Source organism: Rhagoletis zephyria, unplaced genomic scaffold, assembly GCF_001687245.7.
Source record: "Rhagoletis zephyria isolate East Lansing unplaced genomic scaffold, Rhagoletis_zephyria_1.1 Rzeph_scaffold_02704, whole genome shotgun sequence".
Taxonomy (NCBI): Eukaryota; Metazoa; Arthropoda; class Insecta; order Diptera; family Tephritidae; genus Rhagoletis; species Rhagoletis zephyria.
In genome coordinates, this window is record NW_016159788.1 from 25458 (window position 1) to 42332 (window position 16875).

Genomic DNA, 16875 nt, shown 5'->3' on the forward strand with positions numbered 1-16875 from the left:
TCATAATATTTAATTTTTTCAAAGAAAGGCAGAATACTCACTATTAAATTCCATCGCATTTTATGGCATAAATGTCTCCCATAATTTGTCTGCATTCGAGCTGTGTTGGGAAAGCAGATCACTCAAAATTTAAATAATTTTAGTAGTTGTATTACCAGTACCTAATTAGTTCGTACAGATGCGATTTGAGTTTTAGAAATGCCGAAATTATGAAGACCCAATTGCATAAACATATAGTGTAACAACGCAATATTTTATTGCAAAGCACCTGGTAAAGACCGCTATGAGGCTGAGATTATTTGCTCAGATCGTCAATGACCGACGTCGGCCTAACCACACGGCGTTCAAAAGCACAGCGGATCAAATAAAAGCATGGGCCAAAATGCCTCAAATGCAAACACTTCAGTCCCAATTTTAAAAGACGGAGTGAAACTCCCTTAACACCTTGGTAGGATTCGAGACCTATCTAAACCTCTGCCCTACTTTGGGTCCAGCTCCCGGTTGCAATGCAACTCCACATCGTGCCAACAAAAGTCCGCTCTACCTTCATTTGGGTTTTAAGCCACACCCACCACGATACTCTCCAAAGGACCTTGCCACACGAACAGGTCATGGTACCAGAATTAAGTCTTCGGTCAGACCTCCTAACCGCAGCTACCAATGCTGAGGACTGCTGACCTAGGTTTGGATATGCACAAAACACTCTATTCACATGACATTTACTACCTTAAATACATATCACTAACGTTCATACCAAGATAATCAGGCTGATACTCGGTAGTAGTAGCACTGAATCCAGTTATCCCAGATAGGGCTCTGGAGGCTCACCAAACCCGCAGCACAGGCTGGTGGCCAACACTCTGCCGAAAACCCCCTTAACACACCCACTATGTCGAGGAATCCATAGCCATGCAATTCATAGGATCCCAGCTCGCCATTAAGGTCTGGCGCGCGTTTGTGTCACAATGGCGCTATAGATGGGACTGCTTGCCAACATCATAAGAGGACCGGCCGGTGTTCCCCAAAAGGCGTAGTTACGACAGTCCGGAAACTTGCCAAGTGGTGCCCTTCCGGCCCGCAGCGTCGAAAGACGTCTTGGTTAACTCTAAAGTCAAACACACGATGGTCGAAACTCAACACACCAGAACCAGCCTGGCATCAGGATTTCCGGCCGTACCCGGAAGGAGAACCACTTGATGTAGCAACGACCCACCTCGTGCAAGGCGGACTTTAACTTGTCCATATCCTCCAGGACCACGTTTGTCACTCCATCAGGGCTGACTGTTCAGATACAGCTGCCCACCCTGACGTCGATCAGCCAGGACTGAACTTCTGGATGTTTAAGCGAAATAATTTCTACAGGAACTTGTCAGGGTCATCGCTGTGGCAACTCCCTGAACCACAAACCTGGGTTCCAGAGCCTTATTTATACTCACGTCACGAGTATATCGATGGCCGAGGAAAGATCGACCTATCTAGGCAGCCAGTTCGGGTGTTTTTCAATTAAATTCTGAAGTAGGGCGTTCTTGAAAAGTTTTTTGAGAAAGAGCGTTTTCGAACTGGCTGCCGAGATAAGTCGATCTTCCACTCAGCCATCGAAATATCCTGGGTACTCTGCAAATGCAACGCAACTCGGAACTTATAAAGGCCCTTCTTACAGAATAGTGGCATATGTTTTTAAGCCTTATGATGGTGTGTGGACAAGCTCAGCCAAAAACTCCTTGGAGATACGTACTAGTCAAAACTCACTTCTCGGGCTGCACTTCAGATCCAACCTCTTCCGAACCCATAAAGAGTAGAGTGTTGGATTCGATTGTCAGCAGGGGAAAAATCATGTACGCAATAAGCAACTTCTCTAATACTAATATTATACTCTATATTCAAAGCCACCATCAGTCCAAGTTACATTCCAAGCCAGCCTTTATTTAGTTTGCCCTCTCGTCAAGATTTGCACATAAGTTTTTGGTAAATACCCCTTTACACTGGCTCGAACTCTTTCAGCTTATTTATAAGTTTAAATGGTATCAAATTCTCACACTTTCTCAAATTTCAGGCCACTATCAACTGCTTTATTAAGCAAAATGATTGCATCTTATTTCAAAATTTTCGGCAAGAGAAACAACTAAGAACTTCATAAGTAGCAACTTACTTAGATAATTTCTTGCCACGCGCAGATTTCGGGCAAAATTGCCTTCCATGGCTTGTAGGTGTAATTTTGCTGATATTTCCGTTAAGTCACGCATAATATTAAGGTTATGGTTGCGGTCTATACAAAAACTTTGCAAATGCATATAACACAACAAAGTTCATACCATATCTCTAAGCAAACTAATTAAAAGTCAATCACACTTTACGCATCGACTTTGCTGCCATGACACATTTTCAATTACAAGTAATCTTAGTAACAAGGCTGGATGGATGAGTGGTTGCTACTTATTACCTGCTTTCGCCGGATGTGCCCATTTTCGGCATATACCGGCGTTTCACCTCAAAAGTGATAAGCTGGTTAGTAACTAACTAAAATGAAATTGTAAACTTTGCAGAAAATGCTAGCAATACCAACACTAAATTCTCATTAGCAACTAACTACATGCATATGTATATAAATAAGTAGCTAAGTAGCGAATATTCGATTGTGTGCTAAAAAAATTGTTGTCAATCATCAAGTGATTCAAATGTACGGTAAGCGCATTAAAACAAAAGATCGTAGTTAGTAATATTTACCAGTCCAAAATGCCCTTGGAGTTGGTAGCCTACATTAAAAGCCTTCCATTGTTGTTGGTGTTTATTTTTATTGAAAAATATTTATGTTATTCCGATCGATATTTGTACCAGTACTGTATTATTTTCAGTACCAACCTATCTTAAATGCCTAATTGCTAATGCTTGAAAAGCAAAAAATTAGTCATAAAATTTATTTTGTAAAGCTGCTAAAAAAGTGCACGGATATTTTAAATTAAACAAATAGCATAAATATTTAGTATCTCTTCTCCCATTTCATCTGCATTTTTTTTTAAGTTATCCTTACTGGCTGGTTGCTTGTCTACTGCCATTGGATACAATCGATCAATTGACAGCACAAACATATTTACAAGCCCTCGCTCATACCTATTTACGAGTGCAAATAAGGCTATGTGCGTTGGCAGGAAGCGGAGACTTATAAGCAATTTCCTTGTGTTCCTAAGCAGTTCCTCTCGTTACAGTATACACTAAAACTAAACGACTACAAATATTTGTTTGTATATATGTATTACAAATGTGCGTTCGTTTTAATCTAACCCGCTTTACTCTCCGTTGCATTGAGCTCTATGCTTGGTTGTTTACTGACATTGAGCTGTTGCTTTGCCATGATCCGCTGACGATGCTGTTTCCTGGTTGACATTTCTTTCTATGGCATAGTGTGTATGTATATCTATCCATGCTTGTGGTTTGGGTAAACCAACAATGCTTGTATTCCCTGCAGAAAATCTGACTAGCTCAGAACTAGCGTAGAACTAGCAATGCTTTCAACTGGCCAGTTTTACACGGCGGTATCATTGGCCGTTGCAAATGCCGCGCAGTGCATTACTTTGCTTCTAGTTTTTAACCGGTTGCGTTTTGAACGGTTTTTGAAGTGAAACTTCTTTACCGGCGGTTGGTTGGTTGGGAGTAAATTGGCAAATTCAATGGAAATTGCACTCGGAAATGGTGCAGCGGAAATGGTTGTGGCTTAAAGAAATACTTCTTGTGTAAATGCATATGGGTTCAATTTAACAAAAACTTGCTAATAAAAGATTAACGAATAACACTTAAAAAAAAACAATACAGGAATGAAAGCAAAGGTGAGTACGTACATACATGAAGAAAAGGACAAAGGCAAAGGTAATAACAAAGATGCGTAAAGATAAAGACAAAAATGAAGATCAAGGCAAATTTAAACACTTTACTTATATAAGAGAAATATGTAGGTGAAGAAAATAATAAATATAAAGGCAAAAACATAGCTCAATATAAAGAAAAAGTTGAGGATACCGATAAAAGTAAAGATGAATATAGAGGAAGAATGATTAAAATAAAGGCAATTATAGAGAAAAGGATATAGACGGAGACACAGAGACTCAATCAGTAAACTATTTTCGGATTTTAGGGATTTTCTGAATTCTCGGAATTTATCGATAAAATAATCGATATTTTTATCGAATTTTTTAGTGATATTGTTATTGATTTTGCAATCGACATCTTCAGAACTTATCGATATAATAATAGAAATTTTCATCGATTGTGTTATCGATTTTGTAATAGATTTTTTTAACGATTTTGTTATCGATATTTGTTATCGCTATTGTTATTGGCTTTGTTATTTATATTGCTCTAGATTTTGTTATCGATATTTTTATCGAATTTATTATCAATATTTTTATCGATTTTGCTGTCGATTCTGTTATCTATTGTTTATTGATTTTGTTATCGGTATTGTTATCGAATTTTTTATTGATTTTTTTACGTTTTGTAAGTGATTTGTTATCGGTTATTTATCGTTTTGATTATGGATATTTTTATCGATGTTGTTATCGATATTTTAATCGGTTTTGTTATTGATATTTGTTGGCTGTTTCTATCGATTTTGCTATATAGCTAATTAGGATAAAGGAAAACAGAACAGTGGTAGAGGTAGAGGGATCTAAATAAAAAAAAGACAAAAAACCTTAAGCAAAAGCAGATGTATGTTTGTATGTACTTATATTGGTTTTGAGACAAAATAGATATGTAACGTAAGTTTCACTTCTCCAGTGTGGCCCAGGCGCACTTACTTTTTTTTTATAAGAAAACATTTTCCATTTTTGTCTTTTCTTTTACAGAGTCCATGTTTTTTATATATGTTATAAACAAAAAAAATAAAAAATTAAAAATGTATTGTAAGCGGCACGCAACAATCGAAATTCATTGAATCTGAAAACTCACAACTGCCTCCACCGCGATTTGAACCCGCGAGTCGCGACCAAAGATGCTTGAGTCGGAGGTCTTCTCGCTGAGCTACTTTCATATTGTACGAGAAGTGAGAATTTGTACACATACACCGCAAGTTTCAACTGTCCCGCTCTGCAGCCGTTTTGTACCAGTTCAGAGATGGTTCTGAAATACATATATAGTTCGGAACTAGCGCTTTACCAGACTGCCTATAAGTTTTACCGCAGGGTTCTTGTAAATGTATACGTATGTATGTGTATGTATGTTTTTCTATTTACACAGCATATTTCTCTTAGTTTGACATTGTTAACATTTCGTTTTTTTTTGTATGTTACTATAGTCTCCACTATCGGATTATATGCAACAGCTTTGCTTTGCCTTGTCAGGCAAAAGTTGTCTTTCTTGCTTAATCATTCATTTGCAAACATATGCCAGTGTGTGTGTGTGTTAATATGTAACTGTGAGTTTAGTTGAAATGGGTTTTAGAGGACGTAAGCAATTCTTCGAAACCGACTTCATTCATCACTGTGCTTTGATCTATTCGCATGCATGATAGAATGCGTGTGCGTTTGTAGTTGCGTGACATGATGCGTAAGAAAGGTCAATAGGTCAGTCCAATTAGGCAAGAAAATTTATCGGCGTATCAATTTTGATTTACTAAATATGTATCCCTTTTATTACATGGTCAATTAGATTAAAAGACAATTGCTTCTCGACTGCGAGGGTCACTTTTCTGTTAGCCTAATACTTGTGGCACATATGTGTGTAAGTACATAAGTGCTTAGTTGACGAAATTACGTAATTGGTTATATAAATCCAATTTTGGATTCTGGCACGAAATTCAATGAAAATGTTCAATGACAAACAACTAAATTTTTAATGTGCTGCAAAGTTTGATTACAGAAAAAAAATATTGCCCAATTGAAAGATGAACTTATATAGATGTAATTTTTTGTCGACTGGACTTATTTCTTGTAGTAAATTTATAGAATGATATACATACATAACTTTCAGCCCTGTTCTGCACTACGATTCCGACAAAATTTTTTCGATTTGAAAAGTTTTCACTTTGGCTAGTCGGAGTGAAAAGTAATCGGCTAATTAAACACAAATATATATATATATATGCTGCTTGTCAGCCAAATATTTTATTTGGAATTTTCATAATATTGAGGAAATTTACAAGTCGTTACTGCTCTAATCTGTATCCAAATACTTTGATAAATCCGTATCTTAAAATTGCTCTTTAAGAACTACTTGGACAAACAAAGCGAAAACGATCGTAATGAAACGGACCTGTTCTTGATTCCGGTGCAGCGCATGCGGAGTAGTTATCGAAAAGTTCTATATTGTGCTAAAATTCACAAGCATTTTATATTGAAAAAAATATGCTAAAGCCTCGACAAAAAAAATCTAAAAAATCAACGGTTACTTTTAGGTACTTGAAACTTGCACTACGTTATACTAAATTGAATGAGCTACAAGACTGCTTACACTTACATATCTGAATAAAATGTGTGAAGTTTTGATTCATTTTTTTTTTTTCATTTGATTAAATGTTGGGAATTTTGTACATAGTTTGCAGAATTGATTTATATGAATTTTGTTATAGAATAAACTATTTAAAACTAAAATAAACGATGATGCAAAATATTTTGAATATTGTGAAAAAAACTAAATTACGGATACTTCTGTGAGGCGCTATGTGTTTAAATAATTCAAAAATTTACACCCGTAAACTGCGGACAACTTCATCCCTCATTTCTCCTCCATCTACAATCGCCTGATGATCATTTTCGCTCTCGTCTTCAACATTTCTACTTGCCATTTCCAGATCGTGGCCATCCTCTTCATTCATCGTAGATATGCAACGCCTGCGGCAAGTGTTACGTAGCGCATAGTAAACGTAAATAAGGTTGGCTAACAAACCTTTTAAACATCGGAATCGGCTTTTTAACAAATCGATTGTACCCTTAATTATTTTGCGAGCAGAAGCATGTCTCTTGTTAAAGACATGTTCTGTGGGTTCCTTTATGAGGCCATGATACCCAGAGTACCCTAATTGCCATTTAAAAAAATAAATTGAGATGCACTTTAAAATACATTAGATAATAGAATCGAAACGGTAATAGCCCGAGACAGCCCTTTTAGTCTTCCTTTACTATAATATGTATCATCACGTAGTTGCTTTGAACTTAAGTTCAAATGTTAATGATTTCACAGTACTTCACAAAATTTGAATTACACTAAAAAAAAATTGTTGCATCAATATTTATTATTTAGGACTGAAAAAACTATTGAAATTTTCTTACAGGTTGGATGCATGCTTTGTCGGAGCGCTTGAAAATACCCATAACTAATATAACCAATGCGGAAGCCTATTCAACGGCGCTCTATTTCACCTTCACCAGCCTAACATCGGTGGGGTTTGGCAATGTGTCAGCGAATACGACAGCGGAAAAGGTCTTCTCCATAATTATGATGCTAATTGGAGGTAAGATATAAGTATGATGAAAAGAAAAGTGTGAGAAAATTCAGCAAGCCGGCATAAATCGAAAACATACATACACACATGAATGCGACAAAGGTTTTTGATTAATGCCTGAAAGTATGCTATGAATTTGTGAGCGTGAAAACACCTGTTTATGGATTTATATTAGGGCTGTGCGATTAATTGATTACTCAAAATTTTAATTAATCATAAAGTAAATAACTCAATTATTCGATTAATTGGAAATTATGATTACTCAAAAGTTCAGTTACTCGAGTAATCAAGATTTTTGATTAACCAAAAACAAAAATATTTGAGTAATTTGCTTTATGATTAATCAACATTTCGAGTAAAATGAGTAATCAACATTTCAACTCTTTACATATGTATAAAGAAGTTAAAGTTCCTTGATGCTTTGAAAACAACGTTTCTGTTTTCAAAAATGAAAACGAAAAATTTGTTCATATACAGAATGTAAAAAAGAAAATAAGCATTTTCCAAAGGAAACTCTTTTAACGAGCAAAGTTATTTTTTTTGAGTAATCATATTTCGAGTAACTCGATTAATCATCGTTTTGAGTAGTCAAAATCTTGATTACTCGAGTAATTGATTAACCGAATAATTGATTAACCAACTTGCTCGAGTAATCGAATAGTCGCACAGCCCTAATTTAATGCTTATTTTGCCGGAATGGGCGCTTAACATGTATTTACACATAAATTTAAATTGTAATTAACTGAGATTTATTTAACTTACATTTCTCATCATTATGTTTGTTTACTCCATTCAATCCTACCCTGTGCCATCTCTGCCGTTCTACGTCAACCTCTCTTTGCAGCATTAATGCATGCCGTCGTATTCGGTAATGTTACGGCTATAATTCAACGAATGTATTCACGTCGCTCATTGTATGAGAGCAAATGGCGCGACTTAAAGGATTTCATAGCGCTACATCAGGTGAGTGGCTTTTAGTTTGGAATTTTTATTATAAATACGTATGTATGTAATGTCTGACACAACCTTAAATTTGTGTGCATATGCCAGTACAAGGAGGCCAATGGCTTGCCTTTGATCTCACATTTGTACCAATCTTTCTGGTAGTCTGCTGTACGCGCAAGAAGCTAATTAAAGTTTTGGAGCTACATCGATCTTAATTAAATTCATCAAAAATAACCCTTTCGGTGTATGAGTGTTTTGTTTTGCGATGTGACTTATTAATAAATTTTGAAGTATATCTGCAGGGAAAATCAAAGTTTGTAGTTAAATATTATTACGCTGTACTGGAATTGGAATGATTTTGTTAAATGAAGTGGTGTCATAACCCGCAGGAGTACAACTTAAGGTCATATACCCGGCGTCCTTGCCAATTCACAAGCTCACTAACTAACAAAGTCCTGCGTCAATCTCTGACGCGCGCTGCACGTAGCAACGTTTTTTTTTTGAATTATTTGCACTTTTAAAGTTGTAAGCGTGATCGATGTTGCAATTTGTGCATTAGTTGCAACTTTTGCCAGTTAGAACATAAACAGTGATTGTTTACATTTCAAGTTTTGTAATTTAATTTTTTTACATATTGCAATATAAATTGTGCAATTCTGTCTCCATTGAGGAAAAATTTAATTTTTTTCTTATTTTGGAATAGTCATGCCAGACATTCTCTGTTAAAGTGCCTACGAATAAATAGAAAGAAAAAACCTAATAAAAGAAGCTACGTGTTACCCAATTATTTATGCATATTTTTGGGGTATATATTAGAGACGGTAATTTCCGAAATTATATCCGTTATTTTCAGAGTAGTTGTTATTTAGAAATTATGGCGAATTTTGCCAAATTTTCGGTTGCTGAAATTTGAAAAGCTATATTTTCCAACACCTTAGGAAAAATGTATTTAAAAAATTTATAAGCACGATTATGGAAGCTTTGTACTCGCACAGATGGAGAAAATATGCTGTGGTACAAGGCATATGAACAGCAAAAAAAAAAAAAACGTGTATTTTGCTGTTGCTTCTGGTATCTAAAATTTCAAAAAATTTACAAATTGTTCGATTTTCTTTCTTTGTAAATTTGTTTCATTCCAGAAGCATCAATATGTACATATTTATGTGCATACAGCCTTTGCAGGGCCCAATAATCAGCGTTTATGCTCTTGAGTTAAACACACGTTCCAAGGGCTGGTTTATAGTCGTTTTTTTTTTGTTAGGAGACACATACATATAAATTTTGCCAATTAAGAATTTTCGTAAAAAAAATCAACAGTATTTGATAGTTTAGAGACCAAATAATTCAGCCGTAGGTGTGGCTAAACTTAACTCTTTTGTCCTTACTAAGCAACAATATCGAGCCCTAACCGCCAAAATAACGTAAGCGACATTTTTTTCAAAATTTTCTTTTTGATGCAGAAATATTCCTAGAGCATCTAGATACATTTCTGCATCAAAAAGAAAATTAAAAAAAAAATGTCGCTTACGTTATTTTGGCGGTTAGGGCTCGATATTTTACACACCGAAATATGTACATAAATGCATAGATAGCAGCAAAATGTTTGCTTGCGTACCTTTCAAGTACCGGAACACGTGTCAAATTTAATCTCTGTTTAGTTTTGTTGAGTCTGCAGTTTGCAATGCTGCATCTGCAGTCTTATATCTTTCGTGGTATTTCGTAAGAGTACGCCATGCCACTCTTCCTGCAATAACAGAAATTTTCCGACAGAGTCAAGTGCCTACGATTGACTCTCAACTCCTGCAGGGAGCATTTCCTGGCCTTTTGAAAGCATAGTTAAGCTCATTATGCTTAATGCAGTCTTTGAGCGAGGATACAGTGGTCGTATTCATTGAATTCAGTTCGAACCACTCCCTCTCTATTTCTTAACGTTATGCATCGTAGGCAGAGCTGGTACAGCAAGGGTTGTAGTCAGATTAAGGGAAATCGGATGCTTTCTTGAAACACGTCAATGTTTTTTCACGTAGAATACGTCTTACGTTTCGAAATGAATGCCATGCCGTCATGCCAAGATGACGATTTGACGATTTCTGTGATCCAATGTCTTTATGTGCAAATTTAGCTGGTTCTGAGCTTTGAAGATAGTTACACAGCCAACTAAAAGTTGCAGTGTAAACACTTGTTGATAGTTTACCATTTCTTCTAATACATAATTGTCGTATCGAAATTATATCATGCGGCAGCACTAATAGTAGTTATCGATAAGTAGTTTTCTTCTTTGTTTCATCACTATTTGTGTAGTTTTTGGCGGTCAAATTCGTAATTTTTGTGTTGCCTCGTTTTGTACTGGTTCATATTTTATTGAGCGAAGGGAATTATGAATAAGTTCTTTAGCAATATTGTAAGTATGAACAGTTTTTGATGCTTATAGTTAAGTTACACTTTCAAAAAAAAAAAAAAATGAAGATGAAAATGTGATTTTATTGCAATTAAAACTATTTTTGTTAAAAATAATGCGAATTTTAAAAATTCCAAAAAAAGGTATTTTTGCGTATAGAAAACAGAAGCTAGAATAAATTAAACAAAAATCAAAAGAGCTTCCTGGTTCCGTTTATTAAAATTTTTTATATATTGACAATTTTTACAAGCAAATGACGATTTTTGGGAACGAAACTGACGACTTCTCTCTTCAATGACCAGGCAATACTGATGCTATGCACAAATATTGTAGTTGTAATTTTTGGAGTTTCACAAAAACGCTCATTGCAGGAGAACTAAGGAAGCGATTTCAAAGAAAAATGCGGCGTTTTAAAGACAAAATTGCAGGTTTATTTCCAGATGCCTTTTTGCACGTAATCAGTTCGGTTTATGTCGTAGAAACTACGGTAAATATTGGCTTATCTTGGGGTAAATTTTGAGTCTTTAAAGTGCTCTAGCAACTAAGGTTTTGCAGATATAACTAGGGTTGCCAACCATACTATAATATATAGTATTGTACTATATTTCGGTCTGCGTATAGTACGTAATTCGTTCTTCAATCAATTTCTGAGATTCATCAACCTATTTCTGAAATGAAGCGTTCTTAAAATTTTTTTAGAGGAGTCGGCGGTATTTTAAACATTTATAACTGCGGTCATTTTATACATAACCCAATATACATTCTTCAAATGACAAAAATATTATGCCCGCCTTTTAAATTACCAAAAATCCATTTTAATTTTTTAAATTTCTATTTAAAAACTGGAGTTACGGACACACAAAACTGGTGTTTAAAATAATGTATACAAATATTTTGCTCTTTAAACATAGAACATAAATTAGGGGTCCCTGAACAAATAAAAAAACGTAATTTTTTGAAAAGCGTAGATAGAAAAATATATAAAATGCAGAAAACGACTAACGACGTAATATGCCAAACCGTTTTAGAATATGATGTCCAATTTTCAAATTGTTTAAAAATTATGTTCGGGCTTAAGGTGACCAAAGAAAAAAAAATATATATATGTTATAAGATATTTTTTTATCCAGCTTTTAAATAACCAGAAATTATTATCTTCTTTTAAACTACCACAGATTTATGTCTAGTTTTGAAATTATCAAAAATATATGTCAAGTTTTTAGATGGCCCGAAAAGTATGGCTAGTTTTTAAATAACAAAAAAAAATATATGATAAATTTTAAAATTATCTTCCAAAATTAATGTGTCGAGTTAATACTTTAAAGCTCGCATATATTTCGTTGGGCAGCATAAAGCCTCGATTCCTTTTAGAGCCAAACGCAAGCAAGCAGCCATAGAAAAGACCAGACCGTTTGTTCTGTTTTACCTTCTCTTAACTGACGGTATCAGAAATCAATAGAGCTTTCCTTCCAAATATAATAATCCATATAACTCAGGAAGCACAAAGTAATCATTAAGAAGATTTTTGCATAAATTCTATCTATGTAAAAACTACCCCTATTTAACATTTTTGCAACCAATTCGGCATTTTTCTTAAATAATTTTTTTTTTTTGTATTCGGTATAGCCAGCTTGCCTGCATATGAAGCGAAACTTTACTGACTTTCTTAGTTTAACTTGCCCCAGTCCGCTTGGTTATCATTCAGCTGTTACTCAAGTTAACAAACTATTACTGTCAGTGTTGCCAACTTTTGAATTTCAAAAAGCACCAGACCTTGGAAAAAAGAGCGTTTTACCGCACTAAAAGCACTAAATTCTTTTTTAATCAAAGGATACTTTCTTTTATAAGAGTTTGTGGTAAACAAAAGTAAAAAAATAAACAATATTTACATGTATAAATAATTACACATTCATGCTTACGAAGTAATACCGAAGTACTGCACATTAAAACTGGTACATCTGGAGAAAGAACAATCGAATCGCAACAAATGAAATTGAATTTTGAAGGGGAAGAGTAATACTTAATGATACCCTAAGTAGAAATGAGCGAAACAATTTTTTCTTTTATAATAAACCGTGTTTTTACACTTAGAGGTTAGGATATCTCAAAATTCTGACGTGATAGAGAAATTCTGCAGCCAGATTTGGGTTCAGCAACGAAAAATTTAAAAACCGATGAACTGAGGTGGCAAAAAAAGTTAAAATTTTTCGGACTGTGTAATCTATCAATAATCAAGAAAATAAAAAAATAAACACTTAACTTATCTGCGTGCTAGCATTTTGAACGCGAATACAATTTAACAAGAACGCAAGAACGTGGGTTTGCAACTTCATCTTTTTATCAATCATGGTTTGCATTTTAGTGCATTTAAATTTGTAGATTCTTGTAAATTCAGAAATTTTAGTGCAGAAAAAAGCACTAAAAAGGGCACTAGGCACTAAACCGTTTTTTTTTGGCGTTTTAATTTTCCAAAAGCACTAAATCTAGTGCTTAAAGCACCAAGTTGGCAACTATGATTACTGTACAGCCAGCTGTTGTTGACTGCTTACACTACCGTTGTTGGAATTCAAGTGATGGTGCTACAGACTTTTCGCTTCATTGCTCCTTACTACTGAAGAGGATGCATCATCCGTTGGGAAAGATGTAAAATGTGCTTGCCACGACTGCGATCTGTGGAATGTGGCAATACAAATAAATTGGGGCGTGTGATGCCAACTATGCAGTTGTTTACTAGAACGGAAGGAATGTTGCTGACAGCAGTGTTGTAGCAGTGTAGGGCTGAGCAGGTGATGGCAATCTTCACATGTTGATTAACAAACAGCCAGTTAAGTGAGTTAACGTTCATATGGGTCAGTGGCTATACCGTTAGTATCTGTGCAGTTACACCAGCGAGTGCACATACGAGTAGATATCTGCATAAAATTGCACTTTTTCGTTATTTGTTGGTTTTTATTTGCCTTATTTGCCGCTGGCTGCATTGCCACACTATTAAATTTTACTTCGATTATCGGTGTGGGAAAGCAGAAAACTGAAAAACTGGAACAAAAACACTGACGGGGTATGCAAAAGCAATTTGAAAAATTTCCGTATATTCTGTTTTTGTTGAGTTGAGTGAAGGAGTGGTACGCCACGCGGTTAAAAAATTCAAATTAGTTGGAAAATAATGATTAGTTTAGTTTAGTTATTGATTGAACTGACATTACCACCGACATTATAATATTAATTTTGTATGTCGAGTAATAGCGTATTTATCGATATAGGCATGTGATAATTATACTCGATATGCATGAGTTGAGGTTTTTTCGCGGTCTGCTCTAGTTTACGGTGCATAGGTATTTCACGTATCATCGGCTTTGCTATCACGCACCATTGTCGCTGAAAGGAGATCTGTTTTTGCTAGGGTACTGTAATTACTGTCATCACAACAGACATGCCTGCGATAAATAAAACGACAAACAAAGGTAGAAACAACAAAACATCGTGGTGCCGTTAATATCTGCACAGGTAAATGCAATAAAAACTGTGAAAACTGCGAGGCAGCCATAGTCAACTCATGTATGCTCAATTGCATTCAGCGGATTTCGACGTCGATTTTTTTTTTAATTTTTAACCAACTTCACAAAAAGGTGGAAGGTTATCAATTCGTCGGAATATTTTTTTTTGTATGTATGCTACCGCATAACTTTGGACCACGTTAACCGATTTCTAAAATTTTTTTTTAAAGAAAAGTTGATACCTCACAGGTGGTCTCATTCTAATTTGGATTAAATCCGATCATTCGTTCATGAAGAGATTAACGAAAATCTTAAATTTTTATATGAGAATTGAAGTCGGTTTTGGTTTTTGCTTAAAAATTACTTGTTTTTTTTTTTTAAATATAGGTTGTTTCAAGAATGGTGCAGTTATTTGATGCTAATCGCTATGCTGTACCGTAGTTGTTTATTTAACCATTTTTTAAAACCAAAAATTTTTTATTTGTTCCCTCATTGCATTTTCTGGGGCTCTTGGAGGACTTATAAAATATATTTACTATGAGAAAATGGTTAAATAAACAATTAAACAATAAAAAATATTGGGTTTCAAGAATTCTATACCATTTCAACGAAAAGTAGTTTTTTCCTATATAAAATACATACAAAGCTTTGGGCGCGTTGCGCGACCTCTAAATATCTTATGAATTCAAAGTAAAAAAATAGGGCTATATATTTTTGATATAGAAAAAGGGGCTGAAAGTATAAAAATTCAGATTATACTTTTTCATATGAATTTTTGGACCACCCTAATGAACAGTCTTTCATATTTGTTGCCAATATATGGATATTTAGCGCTTAAACGTTTTCTACGTCGTTGGCTGAGCTTCTCCTCCAATTTGTGTTCTATTTATTTCTTGTTGTTGTGACAAAACAAAAAATTTAAAAAATAAAAATCCGAAAACTGTTTGAAAAAATGTAGTGAAATATAAAAATAAAATAAGATCGCACAGGAATTTTCTACTGATTTTATTTGTTTTAGTTTTGATCTAAACAAAACTTTGAACTTATTACACAGGCCAACAAAATTTCAAAAAATGTTTGCGGCACGTAAAAAACGGTTGTGGTGGCAATCTCAAAAGTATCCCAAATTTCTTATTACGCTTTATCACAAATTTAACCAACCTAAGAATCTTCTTTAACACCTCCAACTTCTTCGCTCTAGTTATTATTATTCCTATCGAAATATTTACTAATTGTTGTGTCGCTTTCGTTTCATAAAGACGTTACCTTTTGGTGGATCAGTACTTTCCGAGAGCGGATAAGAATTCGAAAAAGTAGCGATATCATCGGCGATGATTTTCACAGAAATTCCATGTCGAATTACTAATTTCCGCATTAGAAAATGCCGGCAGGGAAATTTTTAAATTATTTTAAAATTTTTTAAGTAAAAATATGCGCAAATGTTCGACCTTTTGCTTACTTGTGCATTTAAAAAAAAAAATTTAAAGTAAATACTGTATAAAGTCTTTTGGTCTTTCGGGGTAAAAGAACAGGGTTCAAGCTTCTTTAAATTTTTTAAAAATAATACACCATGTTAGCCGCTAAATTTCGTTGGCCAGTGTTATGCTTTTTCTTTTTTGGAAATAAAGGCTATCTTCACTGTTAATAATTTGATTGTAATTTTTAGTTATGGTTTCAAATCAATATTAGTATTTCTTTGCAGGAAAACTATTTATGCAAAATAGAACCGGTTTATAAGATGTTTTCTTAATTTCAAAATGGGGTACCGGTTTTTTTTTACAATCGAAATTTTTCGAATAACTTGAAAACCGATTTTGGAAAAGAGGCTAATAATCCTAGTATCATAAATAACAAGCTCACAATATAAATCAATTTAGTATTTCAATATGTAGCTCACAAAGAACTCTTCAAAAATAAATTAATGGGTTGAAATTGAATTTTCGGATTTTTATGAAAGATGTGCAGACAGCACNACACTTAAGTTACTCACGTACATATGCACGAGTACATATGTATATATGTATGTGTGAATGTAGTACATCAACTGCGCAATTGGTAGTTAGCAAACGTCGGGGTTAATGCTAAAATATTTATGGCCGACAACCACAAAGTACCAACACAACTCGCTGTCTACTACTACTTCGAGCATAATATCTGCGGTCTATGCTCTGCTCAATGTGGTGTGGCTAACTGTTGCATGCTCTCCTTGAAACTCTACCCTCACTGCGTAGTTAGCTATAGTATGTCTAAGTTTATGTATATGTATGTACCATGCACAAAACCTCAAAACCTTTTTTTCGCGCCTCCTTTTTGTTTTTAAAACTTTCTCAGTACTTTTTTTTTGTTACAAACCATAGGCACTTTTTTGTCTCAAAAACTGTTAACAAAGTGAGCGTTTTCTTTAGTCTGAGTGCATTTTTGGCTTGCCTGACATTTGCGTAAAGTGTAAATGATGCGGGTTTTTTGCGATTTCATACATTTTGACACTCGAGTGTCTGACAGCGGGGATTGTGAAGGCGAAATGGAATGCTTTGATTTGTCTAGGTATGGCATTTACAGTGCCACTGGACTAGTGGCGCATTCAGGTTCTTTAACCTGAGTTGCGT

At 34.7% G+C, this 16875-nt stretch overlaps 1 protein-coding gene across 1 annotated transcript in view; it reads left to right on the forward strand.

Annotated features, from left to right (window-relative positions):
* The window catches only part of LOC108367501 (potassium voltage-gated channel subfamily H member 8-like), a 63831-nt gene that overhangs the window by 17190 nt on the left and 29766 nt on the right, over window positions 1-16875 (forward strand). The window contains exons 6-7 of the mRNA XM_017622119.1: window positions 7262-7441; window positions 8277-8395. Of these exons, the coding sequence (XP_017477608.1) occupies window positions 7262-7441; window positions 8277-8395 (299 nt within the window). The remainder of the gene's footprint in view (window positions 1-7261; window positions 7442-8276; window positions 8396-16875) is intronic.